The sequence below is a fragment of the Cladophialophora yegresii genome, assembly GCF_000585515.1.
Source record: "Cladophialophora yegresii CBS 114405 chromosome Unknown aczIN-supercont1.5, whole genome shotgun sequence".
Lineage (NCBI taxonomy): Eukaryota > Fungi > Ascomycota > Eurotiomycetes > Chaetothyriales > Herpotrichiellaceae > Cladophialophora > Cladophialophora yegresii.
The window spans coordinates 1,959,833-1,980,282 of record NW_006913049.1 but is presented as its reverse complement, the minus strand read 5'-3'; the positions used below and the strand labels follow the sequence as shown (position 1 = coordinate 1,980,282).

The following is a 20,450-nucleotide window of genomic DNA, read 5'->3' as shown; positions in this document are numbered from 1 at the left end:
TCACTCTACTTGTTGCTAACCCATCACTCTACTTGTTGCTAACCCATCACTGTACTTGTCGATAGTCTACGAAAACATCGGCCACAAATACGTGCTCGAATACCCGTCCACGATCCTGGCATGCCTCTCCGTCGTGGTCATCTTCCCCATCTACATCTTCTACTGGAAGGGCCAGTGGTTCCGCGACCGCAGCAAGTTCGCGCAGGAGTTGAATCTCGGCAGACAGGCCGCCGTCGAGAAGAGGAGGAGTAGTGTTATGGCTATGCCCACAGGGCAGCGACACGATAGCGAGAAGGGGGGGAGTAGGCATGTTCAGCAGGTGTAGTATTGTACTGTGCCTAGGATCCGGGGCCTTTTGCGTTTTATGGTTCCCCTTTTCCCCGAGGGATTTAAATGATTTGATGGTGAGAGAGAGAAAGAGGCACCCAAGAAGAGGGAATCTTGGTTGACACTATCGATATGAAGCGGCACCCATCGCGGCGTAGGCGGAGGGGAGCGCATGACCAACCGAATTGACTGCTCGCTTCTACATACAGTGCGTACATCGGAGGAAAAAGTGACGAGATCCCAGGAACTCTATACTCTTGCTCTTGATCTCACTCTCGCTCCCGGCCTTTCCCTCTCCATTGATGCCTGGCCACATGTCCATTCCAGTATCTAGTTCCACTTACGTCGCGAGCCTGGAATGGGAAACATGTATGTCTAGGGCGTATCATAGCATGTCTTCCGGGGGGGGGGGGGGGAAACGTGGCATGGATATGGTGCCGCCTATGCTATGCTATGCTACGATGTGCCATGTTATATCTCACTTATTAGACGCGACCAATCTCCGTGTCTTTGCCTTGGTTCCTGGCGTGCGTGCAAGCCGACCAAGAACAGGAACGACGGGCTGGCTGGCTGGGTATTATATGGCGCGGGGGGCTGAATGTGAAGAGTACCTAGTACCTAGTACCTAGTTTCAGGGAGCAATTCTCCCTCCCTCACGGGCTTCCCCGTTCTCACTCTCTCTCTCTCTCTCTCTCATGCCTTTCGCCCTGCGTTCAGCAAAGTGACATCGACGCCTTTCTCCTTCTTTCACCCTCTCTCGCTCATTTGCATGCCATAACTACGCCCCGCGTTCATGAAGTGGCATTGCATTGCATTGTACTGGCCTACTCTCTGCTGTACTGGACGCATGCCCCACGAGTCCCGTGCACCCACACCCCTCTGAAAGATTGATTGGGTACAGATTCATGGAATTGTAAGGTATTGTATCTCTTTTTTTTATTGTATCCTATCTGTTGTATCGCATGCTATGTCTCGGGTTCGGCATTGCATGGTATCTCTCTCGGCTTTGTGGTATCTGTTGTATCGCATGCCATGTCTGAGCTTCGGCATTTCGGCATGGCCTTGACCTTGATGTTTGTGTTCGTCTTCATCTTTGTCTTCCCTGGGGGGTTACCTTCCGTATTCTCCTTGATTGCCAACGCTGTCCACTGTCCAAATCCATAAGCAAGGGCAGCGGGCAACACTGAAGCTTCTAGCCATGAAAAGGCTCCGGCTAGTCACCTCATAAGATTTCCCATGAATTGATTTAGAACTTCGGCAACAAGACACGTCTCCCGCCCCTTGACTAGAACTTTGGCAGCAAGACACGTCTCCCACTCCCCTTGTCATTTCCAGCTGCATTCGCACCGTTCCCGTGACCATTCCCGTTGCCGGGGCCGGTGCTTGCTTGACCCGCGGCGGCAGCGGTCCTGCTTTCTATGGTCTGATTCACAAAGGTCATGGGCATCTTCGTCTGTTGGCCGGCTATAGGCCCTGACGGACTGGTGGCATTTAGCCCAGCTGGGCTTGAACTCGGGCCTGAGGCGGTGATCACAGCGACTGGAGCCGTACTGGCTGGGGGACCATACTGTTGTGTTTGAGTCGGTGGCGGCGCGGCTTGATGCTGGAATGGTTGTTGTGGTGTCTGGAATATGTACTGCTGAGGCTGGGGCTGAGGTTGATATTGTGGCTGGGACTGCTGCGGCGGCGACGATGCAATGGTCAATGAATTTTGCCGCGCATGGGAGGTGTGTGAAGGCGGAGGTGGGGGTGGTGGGTATCGGGTATTATGGCGGAAGATGTCGACACTTGGACGACCAGCAGCAGGTGCGGCTTTCGGCGGAGCAGGGGCAATGGGTTGGCCTGGACCGCTGGAGATGATGCGTGGGGCTTCAAACACCAGTGGACCTGCGAGTGGTGCGGTAGTAGTAGGCGGCGGAAAGTGTACTCCTTGAGGTTGGGTATGATGCTGGGGTTGTAGAGGTGGGAGTCCAGGGGAGGAAGTGGTAGCGCTCACCGCCTGCTCGTAAGTCAGTGGAGGATATTTGAGTCGACGGCCACGTGGCCGCGAATTTGTCCGGATGACCTGCTGGTAAGCTTGTTGCGGACGCGGCGGTGGCGGGGCTTGACCGGGAAGAGGGGAGAAGTCCAAGCCTTGAACTGGGAAAGCTTCGCCTTTCGCAAGTGGGACGTAGATGTACTGCTTCTGGGGGTATTGCTGCGCCACCCACTCGGACACGTCTGCCAGTGCGGACAAGGCGAAGCTGTTAGCTTCCGCCATGTCCATGGGCCGTGGAACAAGATAACCACCGATCTTTGCCAGCTCCTTTGCCGCCTCTTCGGTAAGAGCGTCGATGGATCGAGACTTGTGAGACAGTTGCTCGGCTCTCCATTCTTTGTTTCTTTGTTCAATCTGCTTCAACAAGGGGCCAATAACGTCCTCGTTGAGCACTTGTTGGCGAGCTTGTTCGTCATAGGATTCTCCGAGCTGTCGCTTAAACGGCTTCTCGTCTTTGATTCTGCTGGATGTGTATCCACGCGGTTGGGTATCTGGTTCTGGTAGTTCGTGATAGTGTGGAAAGTACTCCATCATGTCGGAGCCGGATTCAGTGTGCGTGTCGTCGTGAGCGGCACGGTAGGCTCGCTCGAAGAGGATGATGTCTCCTTCCGCCGCGGCGAGGTGTTCTTTGCGGGCCGCTGCTCGGCGATTCTGTCACACACATGTCAGCATTATGCTACCTCGCTAGAGCGGCCGCGCCGAGACTTACCTTCCACTGTTGTTCGATGACCTCCTTTTCTGCCTCTAATCGTCGCATTTCGGCCTCGAGTTGGATGTCATATCTCTTCCTGACGAGATCTTCGGCATCCTGTTTGGCGGCCTCAAGTTCTTCGACGATCATCGCGTACTCGGGTACTTTCTTGTGGGCGTTCGACTTCTTGGCCATTCTGTTGAGATCGCGATTGGCCAGTTGTTCGAGTATGTCAAACTGTTGAGCGCCCACGACGCTGAAGAACCGTTTCAATTCCTGCTGCCTGGCCTTGAGAATGGAGATCATCGCCTTCTCTTCCTGAGAGAGCGGCTGCCTTCGCTCTGGCGGATCTGGACTCCCTCCACGTCCCCCTCGGCCTTTTGGCTTGCCTTTGCGTCCACCACCGTTGGAGTGGCCGCCTCCACGACCAGTGCGGGCACCGCCCCTTGTTGGCTTTTTCGGCGAGCGGGATTCTGGCGTCTCATCTCCCTCTGCAGGGTGATATTGAGTGGTGCCATCATTAGCATAGTAGATCACGTTGTTTCGGTCAAATTCAGGCCAAATCTCTTTCTCCTTGTCCCAACAGTTGGAGGACTTTTGGGTGGTTGCTTGCTTGGCGGTCCGTAGAGTTCGCCTACGCTTAGGAACCGTCTCCGAAGCATCTGATGCTGCACCACTAGGTTTGCGCTTCCGCGCATTTTCGGACGGTGCCTCAGCAGTTGATGATGAAGGCTCATTTGGAGGAGCATCCACTGCAAGGGGTCCTTGAAGAATGCTTGGCTTTATGTGGCGCGCGCTACGTCTCAATGCCGTGGAGGATTCTCTGACGGTGGATGCTGCTTGAATCTGTGCCTGTACTTCAGTTTCTGGAAGAGCATCAGCACTGTCAGATCGTGTCGCAGCCGAATTGCGTCTTGATGATTTGGCAGAATCAGGCGGAGTGATTGATGACTGGGTGGCTGGGGAAGAACGGTCTGTCTTGGACGTGCTCGAAGTGTCGCTGAGTCCAGATACGGGCGGTCTTCGTCTGCGTTTTCGTGATTTGATCGGGTCTGGCACAGCTACGACCGCAGTATTTCTTCGTCTTGGCTGTGTCGACTCCGAAGGTGTCTCAGGATCACCGGAGCTTGAGCTTGACCGTTTTCGCTTGCGGGTTGCGGAGCTCAGAATACTCGGAGGAGTATCTGGTGGCGTCCCTAGTTCTGACAATGAAGAGTCCTCCAAAGATGAGTTTGATGGTTCTGGCGTAGTCTTGATGCTCCGATTTCTGGTCCTCATATGGAATTCGGTTGTTGGTTCACGCGGGGAGCGTTTTCGAGGCATTTTGCTGCTGATGAGGTTAGCTTTTCTTGTCCGTGGCCTGATATTGGAGATTTTCGGTGTGGTGAGGTCAAGCCGTCCGGTGTATGAGGCGGAAATTCAATTGCTCGCCGGAATGGCACGAGACAGGGCAATACGCAACAAGATGGAGAACGTAAGGGTAGACAAATGCAGAAAGGTCCTTCTTCGCTCACCTGGAGTGATTTTCAAGACTGTCCAAGAGACACAAAGAAATGATTCCTGCTGTAAAAGAACCAAGCGGCTTTTTAGTAGCTCTTGCCGAGGAACGAGATGAGCGAGCACCACGAAAGAGTGCTCTAGCACGATGCCTTGATTGTGCTCGGATGTCGCGATCTAAGATTGGTTGAAGGAAGTCGAGGAGCCACAACTGAGCATCGTTGAGGGGTATTTGAGGTTGAAGTGTGCTGGTTGTCGCAGAAGGAGGCAGCTGGAAGCATTCGGGAGGTGAGGTATTGATTGACAAGGGTCGGGATGCAGCAGAACAATGGGAAGACGAAAATGCGTCAATAGTATTCAAGCCCGGAGGCGGAATAAGCTGGCAGACCGCCATGGCGCCGGGGTGAGGCAGTGAGAGATGCAGAGAGTGAAGGATTGTGTTGTTGTAAACCTGACACGGTGGACGGCCACAGCTGCTGAACTGTGTGAAGCATTCTCACAGTAACTTTAGTTGGATTTTGCATTTTGCTTGGGCTTGCCGAGTATGACAGCCACAGGCCGATGACAGCCTCTGACTGCTGGCGCCCAAGCCCTACCCAGAACAGGCGCAGGCGAGCCGCCTATTGCCCACCATCCCCGCCTAGACCAGTCGCCAGTGGCCACCCCCGAGCCACCTTCCGAAAAGGCTCGATGCCGATTTGCGGAACGCGCCGCGAAACGCCGGTCAGGGCTGCCCAATCACATCAAAAGAACTCCTGACTGTGTGATTACGGCATTCACGTGAGTGCTCCTTACTTTTCAGCGTTATTGATTCATCCACCGAGCACGACAAGTGCTGTGGTATTAAAAATCGCTTTTCACATCATTGGTATCGCACCTGCAATCAACGGTAACTGTGAGCCCTCATGGTCAAGGCCATAAAAAGTGAGCATTTCTCGCCAACTCCGCGCTAAAACACAATTCATGCCAAACGTGCAGCCATTCTCGATCCTCCATAAAGATAACCATCCAGGCGCGGTACCAGTAGCCGCGGCAGAAAAAGTCCTATCCAGTAGCCTATCCGTTGCCTCCTCATACCATTATTTGACTCAGTCGATTCGTCACAGAACCTGAAGATTTCGTTCGTCCTTTCTTGATGCTTTTCCGCTTCCCATAACCCACCAAGCTGGTGCGTGATCCCGCGGATAGCACGAAGCCAGGTAGAATTGGTGGTAGCTCATCCTCGTCTACAATCGAAGGACCAGGGCTGCCCAGTGGTGTTACCCCTAGCGCAGGGCTATCTGGGACTGACGGTTCGTCCCCGTCCGTCGTCGGCTTGTCAATGCTTGGCATGATGTCCTCGCATTTGTGCACAGGAGGCGAATTACTCCGAAGCCTGGCTAGAGTTTTAGGCGTGATCAGCGTGTTTGCCATTGGCGAAGCTGTAACCATGGTACCAGCGGTGGGAATGGGAGGCGGTCGAGTGCCGTTTAATCTAAACAGCGGGTGAATCAGTTCCTGCTTAGGGGACTCAAAGGGTTCGAATTGGGGTGGTGGTTGTTTGTTGTTATATGAAGACGTAGGGCGAGAGGTCGGCCGGGAGAAGTTGATAGGACTAGACGGCGGTGAAGATTTCAGTTGTCCAGGGGGCGAGCTCCAGACAGCAGTGTCTGAGGTTGCGGCGTGTGGTGGTGAGCTCGAAATTGGTGATTGCGGTTCAGGCAGGAAAGGTCCATCGAGTATGGTCGATTCGGCGGGACTACCGGGGATTGTCTCCAAGCCTCCGGAGGTGGGGGGCGGGGAGGAGTGGATGGCGGCTCGCATCTCTCGATGGACCGAGGATGTGTCCCAGTCGTCAAAGGCGCTGTCTGGCGACATAGCCTCTCTTGCGGGAAATGGTATCGCTTCCGACGACCACTGATTGGAATACCGGACCACTTTCGAACTTGATGATCCCGCTCCAACTTTCACCGATGACGATCTTCTTCTGGTCAATGACTCTCCTTTGGAGATAGGAGTTCTCGGTGACGAGTGGAGTGTCGGTTCCTGGGAACCGAAAGATTGCGTCGTGTGCTGAGTCGTCGGCCTCAGGGTAGTCGACAGCGACGGCGCTCGTGCACGAAAGTCCATGTCGAGCCGGCTGGCTCGTTGCGCTGTCAAGACATTTCGAACCCACGAATGCAGAAGGCAATACAGGACTATTTGGAGTACAGAAGCGATAGCCCAAGTGGCGAACCATATCCCGATCAATGTAGTAGGAGCGGCCTGCAAGATCCGCGTTGGTAGGTCGCTTTGCCTCATCGCCAGCCAGACCAATACAACGCCGGAGACAAGGATACCAAAGACCGCGATGCTCGTGCCGCTGGCCACGTAGCTCCATGTATGTGCCTTTGAGCCCAGCGAATGGCTGTCCAACTTCTTCACAAAGGATGTACAGAACAGAGCCAGTACTGCAATGTTGACTAAACTGGCGCCGAAGGTAACGTACAGCAGGGCTCGAAGGGCTGAGAGCACTGTGATATTGCCGACATTCGTTGCAAAGACGACGTTTAGAATGCTGCTCGCAATGCTGAAGGCTCCCGCAAGGGCGCCAATGGCCCAGATCTTAACGCGCCTCTCCATGCGTTCGTGTAACCGACGAGGATGTAAGGTTGACTATTTTCCGTTGTCGCTTTTCAATGCTCGAGTCGAAAAATGCTGCCCAACTTCCCAAGTTTCCCGTCTCGAAGTCGACATCCAGATCAATAGCTTGGAGGGATAGCAAACACGCCGAACAATGAATAGAAGGGAGTTCGAACACAGAAGCGCGTCGGACGGTAGACAACTTGAATAGTCCAAGAGCTGAAGTTGTTGACCTCTGACGCAAAGCATAAAATCTGACAGCGGTCTCAGTCGGGATGTTCCCTGTCAGCGGCGTGCTGTTTCCAAGCCTGACGTTGAACTGCCTGCAAAAAAAGGCTGAGGAAGAGGGGTTCAAGGCAAGACGCGCCCTTCAAGACCAATCAAGGCGGGGCCGGTGCAAGAGCAGGTGGAGTCCCCGAAATTATATAGGCGCACGACATGCAGCATGGAGTAATAGTAAACAAACAAAGCATGGAGTCGAACTGGAGGAGCAGTCCTGTACGGGGATATCTCTGCGACGCGAGTAACAGATGCAGTGAAACGACCATCGAACACTTACCAGTGTTATCTCTTTTCACGCGTCCGGCTGTTTTCAAGAACACACAAATCACCTAGCTCGAAGCCTTGAGCCAGGGAGAGACCACTGGCGCGTCAACTTCGTGGGAAATCTGGGAGGATCTCGTTCGTGGCAACAAGGGTTCTCGGAATCGCTAGCCGCAACATCTGCGATGGCGGCGGTTGCTTGCGGCAGTCGGGAGCGATAGCACCAACGAGACAGCTCTTTCAGCGCGGATGTGAGAACCAGAAGCGCAGCAAGCCCAGGATGTGGAGGTTGAAAGAAGAGGTTGTGATGGTTGGTGGCGAAATGCAATCTCGCTATCAAACCTTATTTGCATGTCTGCAATTTGCCTGCCCCGCGTAGGCATCAATTTCTGGTGCTGACAGCCAGACCCGCTGGGATCTTCAACATAGCATCCTGGAGCAGTTGCAGCTCGCTAATCAAGGGTGTTCGTCCTCGGCCATCGTTGAACGTGGCAGCCCGGGTTCCTGGAACCCTAACGAAGCGAGGTCTTTCGCGTTGGGCTCGCATGTCGCCAGCGGCAAGAGCTACTGTGACCAGGCTCCATGCGACGCATCGCACTAGACATCACGACGGAGATGCCTGAAGACTCGCGACAAGAATACAACGCCTGCTGAATGAACAACTGGCTGTGGGTGGATAAGAAGGTAATCCCCGAACAGACATCGCGGACATTAAACGACAGATGGAAATGCGGAGGGAATAAGGAAGCTCCGATTGGGTCAAGAGGTTCTTGGCAGTTTCCAAACCCGCCATTGGTCAGTTTCCAGAACTACCGAAGACGCATCCGATATTGTCCGGTGATGTGATAACCAGTGATCTGCTTGAAATCCGCTTCCGAGTATTAACAAGAGCTGAATCGAAATCCGAAGAGTAGATCATGGCATTTGTGGTTCTCGATTCGATGTTCTATCTTGAAGACTGATTGACCTTGTCTCCGACCCCGTGATAATCTCGCCAACTTGTCCGGTGAAACTCTGAGGCTCAACGAAATATGTCCCTAGACCCTTTCGCGAAGATCAGATACGTTCGCTTCGTTAAGAAACGAAAATTGTCCGGCGGTTGCCTCGCAGAATACCCAAAGTACCTCCCAAGCCCTACCACAATCCTTCCCAGCGCCTTCGCTAATAGAAGCAGCAATCATTGATCTTCCAATCGTTCGTAGACAGGACTATCTCGTCCCAGAAACCTCCTGTTCCATTTGCCACACATCATTCCTCAGGGCATCGTAATCTATCTGCGGGTTTGAGCGCATCGCATCCACACTGCCTTCAATAGCGTATACGACGTGTTGAAGGCCATTCAAGAGTCGCTCAATCTCGGCACGCTGGTCACTGATTTTGCCGAAGATGACCGCGTTCTCTTGCTGGGAATTCTGTATTCGCGTATTCAGTTCATCTGTGACTTTTTGGAGGTAGGGCGTCAGATGCGCCGCGTATAGCTCTTCGGCGGATAATGTGTGGAGTCTGACTGCATCAGCTAAGACAATGGGGGCACTGGGAGGACTTCTCACGGTCTATCTGGCATCTCTCCTTCGACCGCGCGATTCTTTCTCTTTCGCGCCTCTTCTATCATGTCTTCCCACTGATTTAACCCCTCCACCACGTGCCTGTCCTCCAATATCTGTTCAAAATCGCGCATGCATTCCTGCTCGAGACGCGTGTTCAGTTGCGCCCACACTCCTTCAAGCGCATTTGGACAATATTTTGCCGGCGTCGGGAAACATGAGCTGAAGTTCGCGTACGAGTTCGCCTTAATCGAGGCTGACAGAGCCCCTGCGAAGACCTTGTGTAGAGCTGTTGCGCGCGGTCCTGGTGCCGATGCAACCGGGGTTTGTGGAGGAGGTGACGGTGAGGCTGAGGTACGCCCATTCATCTTTGTCGCTGTCTGTATCTTGGAAGGCAGAGTTCTGGGCTCTCAATTGAGAACCACTCGCGGCTAAAAGTTTTCAACAATGGCTCTCCTGCGATGCAGAGGTAGGCACAAATGCAGTGCGGGAATTCTAAGTTCGGCTTCAAAGTAAACATGCCAAGGGTATGATGTCATGCGGCCAATCCATCAGTGGCACCCAGCTGGAGGGCTTGAGCGGGTATCTAGCTACAGGTAGTACCACGACCCTCTGGAAGCTGCACAGCGACCTGCGCAACAACATCGACAGTCTGATGCCGGCTGTATGGACACCGAGCAGTGTTCCTCTGTTGTAGGGAAGCGCCCCAGGCTCAGGTCACCCGTCACTATTCCAGCTTCACATGAGTTCGTCAAGTGAAAGCGCCGTGATCCTCCTTCGCGCACCGCATGAAGCTTAACGGCCAATGCCACTCGTTTCAAGATAAGAAGGCTTCACTGCTGGAATTCCCACTTGAAGACACATCAATCGATGCCTTCCGCGACTGGACAGACTCAAGATAATCATACACGCTACTCAAGGTGTGAAGACAGGTTTAGAGCGCTTTCCTGATTCATGACTACTTTTAAACAGCCCACGCACCACCCAAAATCCTATAACTTCGGCTGTCCCTGCTTCCTCTTCCTCACGTATTCCATCACCGCGTCAATGCCCGCCTGCGCGACTTCTGTATCTTGCGCCGGCGTGCCCGTGCTGCAGCCAATCGCTCCCACGCATTCACCATCGACGACAATCGGGATCCCACCAGCCACGTACATGAACCTGCCATTATTGCTGTTACTCAGACCGAACGCAGCTCCACCAGGCCAAACATTCTCCTTGTAGACCGATGTTGGCGCGCGGTGGCCCGCGGCGGTGAAGGCTTTGTTCATCGAGATGTCAATGGAGGTGAGTTTCGCACCGGGCATGCGTTCGAAATGCAGCAAGTAGAGGGAGGCGTCGACAATTGCAATGTTCATAGGGACGCTGATGGCTTTCGACTTCTCAATACATGCTGCCGAGGCCACTTTGGCGGCATGGTGTGTGAGATGTGCGGGCCGGTGGATGGCAGCCATTTTGTGCGAAGGGAGATGACGGCCGGAAGAAGGAGAGTCTGCTCGATCAATCAACAAGGCTGGCGAAGGACCCAAATGGAGCAAGTCGACAAGATGTGAATGGTGTCAAGACCCCCGACGGTCACAAAGATAGCTTTGACTATTTGGCGATATGAAGGTTCAGAAGTCTACAATGAAGCAACGACAACTCGTATGAAGTTCAAAGCTACAGGGCAGACTGGCGTCAAGGGAATTCGTTAAGATGCGTTTGTCGGCAGACAACGGCGACGTCAGCGGACGGGTTGGTCGCCGCACACCCGAGACGTGCTGCACATGCGCCTAGCCTCGACATGGGGGGACGTTGTTGCGGGGAAAGCAGGGGCCTCTGGATACATACTCCGTACTGCAGCTGGGGCTTATCCAACTGATTGACTACCACAGGCCTTTCATGCCAGGGTCTCATGGCTCTGCAGCGACAAACAATTAATGCATGCGAAGCATAGGACGCGGAAGCGACTTGATTCTAGAAAGAGGCTGCCCCGAGTGCAGACATTTGGCTATCTTATGAGGAACTCGTTACACTGGTTCGCCCACTTCCAGCTACTCCGTACAGCGCACTCGATTCTTTAGCGAGGCTGGTGGAGCGGACGGCCTCTGTGATAGAGCACCTCAAATGTCCTTTGGCTTTCCTTGTCCAGATACTCCTGCGCCTTCCTTACGACCGCACCTTGCTGCTTATAGTTCGGCCCTATCTCGAAGATCTCTCCCGAGGTCTGTTCATCGAGTAACTTTTCGAACGTGTCGATGACACCTTCGATCGGCGTCAGCAGGTTCTCCTTCTCCAGAGTGTCATAGAATGCGCCCGTGGAGATGTTGGTGCGAATCACGTTGGGGCAGATCGCGTTCATGGTGATCTTTTCTTCCGGCAAGTATTTCCCGTAGCTCCTCACTAACCCGACCACGGCATGCTTTGCCGCAGTATAGATGGGTAGGGTCGGGCAGCAATAGAAGCCGCAGACACTGGCAACACATCCGACTCAAACACAGGTTAGTCATGCGGTCACCGGCAGTAGGGGTTTTGCTCACTTGAACCCCGAAGACCATTCTTGCCGGGCTGCTGCTTCCTGAACTGCTGCACGGCCAGCGAGACGGTGTACAAGACTCCTGTCAGATCGATGTCGAGGACCGTCAAGTCGGGCATCTCGAAACCCGTCGCGGAAGGGTCATTGGGGATGGAGACACGCTCGCCGATCCCTGCAATGGGATATACGTAGTCGATCCGACCGAAATCTGCAACGGCTTGACTGAATGCTTTGGCTTGGGAATTCCAGTTTGCAACGTCGACGTGAGCGCAACTGGCGACCTGAGAATCCTTGTTCAGCTCGTCCACGACTTTCTGAGCGCCGTCAATATCTCTGTCAGCGATAAAGACCTTGATACTACAGCATTGTTAGTACTCCTCCCATCAATGCTGACTTCTCCCACAACAATGTCCCTTACTTGTGCTTCACTAGCATCTGAGCCACCCCTCGCCCAATCCCGGAAGCCCCTCCAGTTATGTATGCAAAGCCAGACATTCTTCCCGTACTGTGAGACTCGCAATTCTGGGAATAGAGGAACACTTCTTGAAGTAGTAGTAGGGCAGTCCTCTCGTGAATAGAAAAGGATCCTACCTTCAATCGAGTGTGAGAGACATGGTCATTCTGACTCGCAACTCGGTCCTTCTGCTGAAGTATCTAGATCTCAACGTGTGAGGGGTTAGCCGTCGGCCGAGCTTACGCTTAGCAGGCACCGTCATCTGGTGTACGCCATACTCGTGTTCCCGACGTGTGAGGAGACCCAGAGAGCAAACCCGAAGCATCGCTGTAAGAGTGCAAAACAGAAATGCGGGGTTGCAGGTTGCCCTGTTCGGCTGCGGAGGCTCTGAGCAAATTGATCAACTCTGCAGGTTGGGCCCGAAGAACCGAGCTGGAGCTGCATTGTCGACACCGTAGTTACCACTGGTGGAATGGAATCCTCAAGGATTTGGCCAAAGTCGACACGGTATGGAGACGGCTGTCTGACCGCTCCATCTTGTAGAATTTCCACACTCACTTGACGCCACGATGCCATGCGCAGTATATCGGCTCGAGTCGTTTTCGCATCTCATACTGGAGTACCGGTAACGAACTTCAGGTTAATATGGTCCAGCCATCGCAGAAAACGGCGCTTCAACCCCATTCAATCCTGCGTAAGTGGTGTTGATGCACCACTGATTTCTTAGATACAACAAATATGGACGATCCTCCGAATGTTGATCAACCGACCTACGGCGGAACACGCGGCCACTTCACAGCGCTGGGTGTTGAACAATCATCGTTTCCGCCGCCTCCGCAGTAAAATCTGCCCATACTGGCTGAGCCCCAGTGCGTATAGCCCCAGTTACTGCGCCGTGAGACTGACATCAGCAAGGGGAGATCCGACGGTATCCCCGAACGAAAGGAGCACTCTGCCCACCAGGGCCAACGAGGGGTTCATACCAGAGCGGTCCAGTTCAGTTCATGGTACAACAGGATAGTCTCGCCAGCACAAGCACAACAAAAGGATCGCCAGACTGAATACACCTCCTATCCTCCTACCCGTACTGTACTTAGACAATGTCACCCTCATCCTCACCCTCACCAGCACCCTCGATATTCACCCCCTACCTCACGCCCTCGCTCTCCTCGCATCTCTCGCACCTCCCACCAACCATCTCCCTGGACAGTCTGAGCCGCACCACCCCGGCCCGCCTACAAAGGACAGCGCTCCCAAACATCGGGGCCATCGAGCTCGTCTCCTCGGCAAACTTCCAGACGCTCTACGACCCACTCTACACGGCCAGTTTCCCGCGCCGCGCCGAGCGCGAGAGGTCCGACTTGATCGTTGAGCGCCTCGTCGCGCAGGCCAGAGGCGAGAGGGCGGGACTGGCGCCGTACCGGATCGTCGGCATCCGGGACCACGCGGGCGAAGTCATTGGGGCGGCTCAGTTCTCTGTCCTGCCGGTTCCGCCTCGTCCAGGGGGAGCGGGACAGGGACAGGGACACGAAGCCGGACAGGGGACTACTGTGGTCTCAATCTCAACGCCAGCCGAGGATAGGGGTGGGGACGTTCGCGCCCGCGAGACAGCTTCTCAACTGCGGTCCATTTCGACTTCCACGGCCAACTTCGCGGTCCCCTACCTGCAGTACATCTACGTGAGGGCGCAGAACCGCCGCCAGGACATGTCCGAGGTGTTGCATGCGATGGTGCTTGCCGTGGCGAGCGCCGACGCCGCGGTGATGGACCTCGAGGATGGAGTGCCTACCTTGGGAGCCGACAATCCTTCGCGCACCGTGCCGTTCACGCTCTTCGAGACAGACCCGCCCGATCACGGCGACGACCACGCCAGCCGTGCGTACGCGCTGGAACGGTCCAAGATCCATACGTCGAGTGGAGGCGTGGCTCTCGTTCTGCGACGTCCAAAACGCTGGGAGGGCAGGTCGGACGATAATGGGGCGGAAGATGAGATCCTCTCCGCGCACGTCCAACCAGGGCTTGAACCCGCCGATCCGCCGTTAACGCTGGTCTGGGTGATCCGGCCTTCGCCAATATCCGTGCCGGACAAAGACTACGATCTCTCGAGGATGGGCGCGGCACTCATTGCTGCCTATTACCAAAGTCTCCGAGACGAAGGCTTTCCGGAGAAGAACATCCGACTCGCAGAAAGAATCCTTGAGCAGAGATGTAAAGGGAGTACTTTCGGATTGACACCGCTCGCAGATGTCAAGGACTTTAGTATGGAGAAGGGATATCTGGATATCCGAGAAGCTGACTGAGGTTTGACAATTTTGATTTCATTTTAGGACTGTAGCTCGTCAGGCCGCAGCACAGACCATAAAGCAAAGTAACATCCAGCGACATTCTCACCAATATTCATAACAACCAATAGGACAGAACCATGTCGTCTGAACTCAACTTCCTCAAAGCACGGCCTTACAACACCGGTCGGGAGACAATTTGGAAAGGAAATAACTCGAAAACAATCTCTACAAAACAACAACGCCAAAACTCAGCTGTAAAATGAAGGACGGGTCGATTGCAGGAGTACAACATGTGCCCGACATATCTCAGTCCGGCAATCCAGGACCAAGTGTCAACCAGCAGAGAATAGCACAGCTCCGCGGACTGTCGAATGGTGGATATCCGTATCCGCCCGCTCAGTGTCTGGGTGATCTTCTCTTCCCAGTAAGTCTACTATAGAGATCTCCACCATCGTAGGAGATCCCCATCGACGTCATGATGTTGACCGCGGCAGTTTCACCGGTGGCAAAAGCACCATGCACACATCCGTTTCCGAGCCGTGCACAGTGCTCACCAGCGAACTGAAGCTTGCTTCCCTTGTTGCCATCGATGGCGTCAAACCAAATTTCCGGGTCGTCACCGGTTTTGTCAGCAGTGTAAGTACCGTAGCCAGCCAGAGGGTCCTGTGTCCAGTGTGTCGTTTCCAGATTCACAACTGGAGGAAGTTTCTTGTATGGCTCGGTACGGAAGAGCTTAAAGAGAGGCTCGAAAAAGGCGAAAATGTCAGCTTCCGAGGTCATGGACTCGATTCGCTGGGTGAGTGGCTCCACGATCTGAACAGACAGTTCTGTGGTGCCACTCATGATCCAGTTGTTACTAGTGACTGTCATGTACGAAAGGATTGAATCAGGGTCGAAAGTGTCTGCCGGCTCGGGATAATAGATGAATTGATCATTGTCTTTCGACCAAAAGACTGTTTCAAACTCGACGAAAATCTTGCCGAGGGCACCATATCCCAGTCGGTCGATACCGAGCGAGAGTTGTGGTGGGAGAGAAGGACTGAAGTCGACAAGCTTGTGTTTCAGGACACCAAGGGGAAGGGTACACACGATAGCATCTGCAACGAGTGTGGTAGAGTTGCCGTCCAAAGTGGTCACATGCACTGTGCACGGTTGGCGTTCGTCTTCATTCCACTCAATCTGAGTGACCTTGTGGCCAAGTCGGATAGTCTCGGGGTCACGGAGGTTCGAGGCTGCCCAGTTGACGATGGTGTCGTAGCCTCCTTTCATATAGAGGTTTCGCTCAGTTGCGAAGTAGGCAAGATGTTTCGACGAGGCTTGTTCGAGACTGGTACCTATCCAGGGTTCGACCTCCCGAGCGGCCTGAGGAGCCCAGAGGCGTTCATCCTCGCTGACGAGAGGATGGGTACTGAGCCATTCCTTGATGAAAGTCAAGGCGGGCTTGTCCTCGGCGTCTGGATTCTCGTCATAGTACCATTCGCAGAAGTCGGCAAACTCGTCGGCGACTTTCTTGGCCTTAAATTGGGATCCGAGACGGCCGTCTTTGGCATAGTAGAGAGGAGTACCGTCGTCATAGTAATGTTCAATTTTGAGCTCACGGATCAGACGGACCAATTTGTTGTTGGCAGTTTCGTGCATCCAGGCGGCTCCTAAAGACAGTGTGAGTAGAAGTGGATGACATGGGGAAACAACCCCACAACGGCGCGTGGCCCAACAATGAGCGCTCTTAACGACATCATGTCAAACGCCTACGGCGATTGTCAGTATTGCCTTGGTAATATTTACCAATGTCTCTGGGAGCGTGCCCAGCTTTCCTGCTCGTGTAAATCCGTCCGCCGATCCGGTCGGACCGGGCTTCGAGGACCACGACGTGGACTCCGTGGGTTCTCAAGACGGAGGCAGCACGAAGACCGGCGATGCCGGCACCGACTACGATCACTTTCTTCTGGGTTGGAAGTCCACCTGCTGTAGATGGTTCCTTTTTCTCTGGACTCACAACTTCATGGACATTGCTCTGTCCCGGGTCTTTCGGGTTTAGACCATCCTCCAACTCTTTGGTAGCGGCAGATGAGGGGAGTAGCCGTTGGGCGAGTTGCAGGATGGTCGAAGGACTACTCGACTCCTTATTGGGTTTATGAGGGGTGAGCTGAGCGATGTGGAAGTGTTGAGCCATTCTGAGCTGGCAAGTCGACATCAGCTATATGATAGGCTGGAGGCAGTAGAGAGGAGGCCTCGTGGCTACAAGGCTGTATCGAGCAGATACGTAGAAAGAGAAGCGAGAAGTAAGTAAGGAGAGATGGGAGGTTGTGGCAACGAAGGGATGCTGGACGGGAGCGCAGGCACAAGGGTGGGATGAAGCGGAAGTAAGGCGAAGGTGATGTGGGATGGCACCACGCTAACCACTTTCTAGGGAGGTGTAACCGCACCTAAGGGCAGGCGCCACCAATAAGAGTCCTGGTTACAGCGCGAAACAGGAATCTAGGGCTGCTCGTGAACTGCTTATCGGCGTCGAGATGACGCCGTGGCGGCAGTACCAGTGCGGGCCCCATTAAAGCTCAGTTTAACTGGGAAAAAGCATCGTCGGGCCTGGTTAAGCATCAAGGTCAAGCCGGCAGCTTCCTTTCTGTCGCTTATTTCGGGCAGCTCACACACTCCCCAGCCAGGTAAACCTGCCTCAAGCCTCCGATGATTTGCCCTCCATTGGACTTCTTTAGAAGACAGTACGCGCAAATTGCTGACTCACCACTTCTGTATCTGTTTGCCACTGATGAGCTTCGCACGCCAGGCGCTAATGACCGTTCCTTGGTGGGCTCTTTGCGGGGTCTGCAGAATATTGTCAAGGTGCTGGATCAGGCAAATCTCCTGCCCGCACTCGTCAGTGGTCACCCACGAGAGCTTTTTTGGGGGCAAACCACCATGATAAGGGATCTAAGCTTGGGCTGACCCCCAGGCGATATGGCGCACACCTTTCGCTGACTTCATAAAGTACTCATGGCCCAGCTAAATCTCTCCATCCTCCTCTAATTTTGGCGCCGCGGACTCCCCACTCACCTTGGAAATTGTAGTGAGCGCATGGAGTACGCCGAAGAGCTACCAGGCACTCGCCGCATTTTCGATACAGAGGGAAAGCCATTGTATCCAGGAGATCCTTCGCTGAAGAGAGATGGCGACATTGTGTTGGTGCCTCAGCCAACCGACTCTCCCAATGACCCTCTTCAGTGGTCGAAGCCACGCAAGATATGGCATAGTTTCCTCGTCTGTTTCGTCACAGCGCTGACCGCCGCCACATCCAACGACGCTGGCGCCGCCCAGTACAATGAGAACCTTGAGCTCGGCATCAGCTATGGCTCCTTCAATACGGGTGCTGGGATTCTGTTTTGTGGGATCGGATACTGGACACTACTGTCTTCCCCAGCGGTTTTTCTTTATGGTCGCCGCATCCTCTACCTGATAGGCATGACATGGGGTTTCATAGGGGGTATATGGTTCGCCAGAGGTCAGAGCACAAGCGATGCCCAATGGAACCAGCTCTTTGTCGGCGCGTCCGAATCAGTCGCCGAAGCAACCGTGCAGTTGTCGTTGATGGATCTGTGGTTTCAGCACCAGCGTGGCTCAGTGCTCGGTGTTTATGTGTTAGCAACCAGTATCGGCACGTATCTCGGACCTTTGATTGCCAGCTACATTGCAGACAGCAGTCTCGATTGGAGATGGATCGGGTATTTTGGAGCAATCATCTCTGGCGGGACTTTCTTTGTCCTTCTCTTCGGCCTTGAAGAGACCACGTTTCACAGGGATCGATACGTGGTCAATGACGGAGACAGGTACCTGATTGATGGCGTCAACAGGAACAGTTCCACCTCTGCAGGGCTAGAAGGAGAGTCGACGGACAAAGAGAAAATTCCCGATCAGCCAGACGAACCACAGGCTGGATCACCACGTCGACGTTCTGTTGCTGAAGAGCGACTTGCAGCTGAGGATCGACCGAAACCGTATTGGCGACGCATTGCGATTATTACTCCAGCCCCGAATTTGCGCGGATTCGGATTCAAGCAGTACTTTCGGCGGTTGTTCCACACCCTGCGCATCTTCACATTCCCCGCAGTTTTGTATTCGGGCCTGCAATGGGGAGCGCAAGATGCCTGGCTTACCTTCTATCTGACAGTGGAGGAGGATAACTGGTATGGTCCGCCGTGGTACTACAGTGATGCTGCTGATGGGGTAAGTCATCTCTTATGGCCAAAGCGGTCGCCAGAGGGGAAGCTGACCCAATTTTTAGCTCATGAACGTGCCGTGTTTGATTGGCGCCGTGATCGGAGCCACATATGGTGGCTGGCTCAGTGATAAATTCATGATTTGGATGGCCAAGAGGAACGGCGGCGTTAGCGAAGCTGAGCATCGACTTTGGCTCATGTATCCGTGTGCCGCCATTTTCCCCACTGGTCTGTGGCTGTTCGGGATTGGAACCAGCTATGGCTGGAGATGGCCTGCCCCATATGTTGGTCTCGGCTTCATCGGTTTCGGATGGGGTTGCGCCGGGGACTTGAGCATGGCGTACCTGATGGATGCGTATCCCGACATGGTCTTGGAAGGCATGGTTGGTGTAGCGACAATCAACAATTCAATCGCGCTGGTCTTCACCTTTACCGCCTCCGACTGGATCGAAGCAAGCGGTGTTCGCAACACATTTATTGCTATCGGTGTCCTGGCATTCGTGTTCATCATGACGACCCTGCCCATGATGATCTGGGGGAAGGCCTCTCGACGGTGGACTAGGGACCGGTATCAGCGATTCCTGGAGATCCGTGACGGTTTTGAGACTTAGCTTTGTGTCTGAATAGATGATACGAGAGCTTGTATTGTATCGAAAAGCATCCCCCTGAACTGGGACGCGATGCTTGGGCACTTCTCCTGTAAGATTATGTATATTCAGGCAATGTCAAATGTTGGCGAGGTACTTGCCTCCCTGGGAACGATACAACTATTCACATGAGCGATACAACTAATTGCGTGAACGATATAACTAAGTCCTTGAGCGATACAAGGTGCCTGGACGAGTATGTACAGGAGCTTCTGGCTAGAGGACCCGGCACCCTTTCGCTTAGACTGATCTGATATAGGCTGCACTGCTTTTCGGTCTTATGCTCATCCGTAAAAATACGGCCACTCTACTGTCAACCATTCACCTACTTTGGCCTGCAGTAATTGCTTCCATCACCACATTCATGCACATTCAAGCTACACGAGGTACAGCGTACACAGCATTTACTCAAGCGTCTCATCTCACCTTCCGAATAGCCTCTGAATACTCTCACAATGCATCCAACTCTGCCCCTCCAACGCGGCCTGTGAGTCCGTTGCTTCTCCTCGGGGCCATCTCCCAAGACGCTGCACATCTCAGTCCCCTCAAGTCCACGAAGCTTCTCTGCACGGAATACTGACATCCAACAGCCTCAAACGCTCCTCATACTACAACCCAGACTACCGGACCGGTGCAGCCCTCCTCCGCGCCAGACGACCATACCTCGTAAAGAACACACTCACGGGAATCGCAATATTCGGGTTTGCAATTGGAGTTTGTATGCCTGCCTGCCTGCCCTCAGCTCACCTCGTTGCTATTTCCTTCGAGAATCAGCCGCTGACGGACGTGTTCGCAATAATAGTTTCATTCACACTAAAAGCCGTCGGACAGGAGACCTTCGACGACGTGATCGTGCCTTCCGAGCCCCAGACTGCGGCGCAAGCAATACAACATCAGAACCAGTCCCAGGCAGTCAAAGCGAAGATTCCGACCTCACAAGTAAATGGGATGCGCTCCTGAAGAGTTCCTAAACTAGGGTGCTACGATGAAGCGATCTTTCGGCGCGTCACCAGCTGCGTGCTGGACAGAGGATGGCGACGGCAACAGCGGCAAGGGCAAGGGGTAGCGAGAGCGGGAGCGGCAGCGGCAATGGCAGC

The 20,450-nt window shown here is 53.9% G+C and overlaps 10 protein-coding genes across 10 annotated transcripts in view; 4 read left to right on the top strand and 6 right to left on the bottom strand.

Moving 5' to 3' along the window:
• Window positions 1-325, top strand: part of A1O7_07440 (uncharacterized protein) — a gene marked incomplete at both ends in the record, with an annotated part of 2,263 nt that extends 1,938 nt beyond the window's left edge. Inside the window, one exon of the mRNA XM_007761440.1 lies at window positions 66-325. Within this exon, the coding sequence (XP_007759630.1) occupies window positions 66-325 (260 nt within the window). The remainder of the gene's footprint in view (window positions 1-65) is intronic.
• Window positions 326-1,612: 1,287 nt separating this feature from the next.
• On the bottom strand, window positions 1,613-4,379 carry A1O7_07439 (uncharacterized protein; the record flags this gene model as incomplete). The annotated part of the gene is made up of 2 exons (XM_007761439.1): window positions 1,613-3,016; window positions 3,075-4,379. The coding sequence occupies 2 exons, from the start codon at window positions 4,377-4,379 to the stop codon at window positions 1,613-1,615; spliced, it is 2,709 nt and encodes a 902-aa protein (XP_007759629.1).
• A 1,245-nt stretch (window positions 4,380-5,624) lies between these two features.
• Window positions 5,625-7,154, bottom strand: A1O7_07438 (uncharacterized protein; the record flags this gene model as incomplete). The annotated part of the gene is made up of 1 exon (XM_007761438.1): window positions 5,625-7,154. One exon carries the CDS (start codon window positions 7,152-7,154, stop codon window positions 5,625-5,627), a length of 1,530 nt encoding a protein of 509 aa, XP_007759628.1.
• Window positions 7,155-8,905: 1,751 nt separating this feature from the next.
• On the bottom strand, window positions 8,906-9,609 carry A1O7_07437 (uncharacterized protein; the record flags this gene model as incomplete). The annotated part of the gene is made up of 2 exons (XM_007761437.1): window positions 8,906-9,200; window positions 9,248-9,609. 2 exons carry the CDS (start codon window positions 9,607-9,609, stop codon window positions 8,906-8,908), a joined length of 657 nt encoding a protein of 218 aa, XP_007759627.1.
• Window positions 9,610-10,233: 624 nt separating this feature from the next.
• On the bottom strand, window positions 10,234-10,695 carry A1O7_07436 (uncharacterized protein; the record flags this gene model as incomplete). Its single annotated transcript, XM_007761436.1, has 1 exon — window positions 10,234-10,695. The coding sequence occupies one exon, from the start codon at window positions 10,693-10,695 to the stop codon at window positions 10,234-10,236; it is 462 nt and encodes a 153-aa protein (XP_007759626.1).
• A 605-nt stretch (window positions 10,696-11,300) lies between these two features.
• A1O7_07435 (uncharacterized protein) lies at window positions 11,301-12,251 on the bottom strand (the record flags this gene model as incomplete). The annotated part of the gene is made up of 3 exons (XM_007761435.1): window positions 11,301-11,710; window positions 11,761-12,113; window positions 12,175-12,251. The coding sequence occupies 3 exons, from the start codon at window positions 12,249-12,251 to the stop codon at window positions 11,301-11,303; spliced, it is 840 nt and encodes a 279-aa protein (XP_007759625.1).
• Window positions 12,252-13,310: 1,059 nt separating this feature from the next.
• A1O7_07434 (uncharacterized protein) lies at window positions 13,311-14,510 on the top strand (the record flags this gene model as incomplete). The annotated part of the gene is made up of 1 exon (XM_007761434.1): window positions 13,311-14,510. The coding sequence occupies one exon, from the start codon at window positions 13,311-13,313 to the stop codon at window positions 14,508-14,510; it is 1,200 nt and encodes a 399-aa protein (XP_007759624.1).
• A 381-nt stretch (window positions 14,511-14,891) lies between these two features.
• Window positions 14,892-16,668, bottom strand: A1O7_07433 (uncharacterized protein; the record flags this gene model as incomplete). The annotated part of the gene is made up of 2 exons (XM_007761433.1): window positions 14,892-16,144; window positions 16,281-16,668. 2 exons carry the CDS (start codon window positions 16,666-16,668, stop codon window positions 14,892-14,894), a joined length of 1,641 nt encoding a protein of 546 aa, XP_007759623.1.
• Window positions 16,669-17,567: 899 nt separating this feature from the next.
• A1O7_07432 (uncharacterized protein) lies at window positions 17,568-19,317 on the top strand (the record flags this gene model as incomplete). The annotated part of the gene is made up of 2 exons (XM_007761432.1): window positions 17,568-18,713; window positions 18,772-19,317. 2 exons carry the CDS (start codon window positions 17,568-17,570, stop codon window positions 19,315-19,317), a joined length of 1,692 nt encoding a protein of 563 aa, XP_007759622.1.
• Window positions 19,318-19,808: 491 nt separating this feature from the next.
• Window positions 19,809-20,313, top strand: A1O7_07431 (uncharacterized protein; the record flags this gene model as incomplete). Its single annotated transcript, XM_007761431.1, has 2 exons — window positions 19,809-19,840; window positions 19,944-20,313. 2 exons carry the CDS (start codon window positions 19,809-19,811, stop codon window positions 20,311-20,313), a joined length of 402 nt encoding a protein of 133 aa, XP_007759621.1.
• Between the last annotated feature and the right edge of the window lie 137 nt (window positions 20,314-20,450).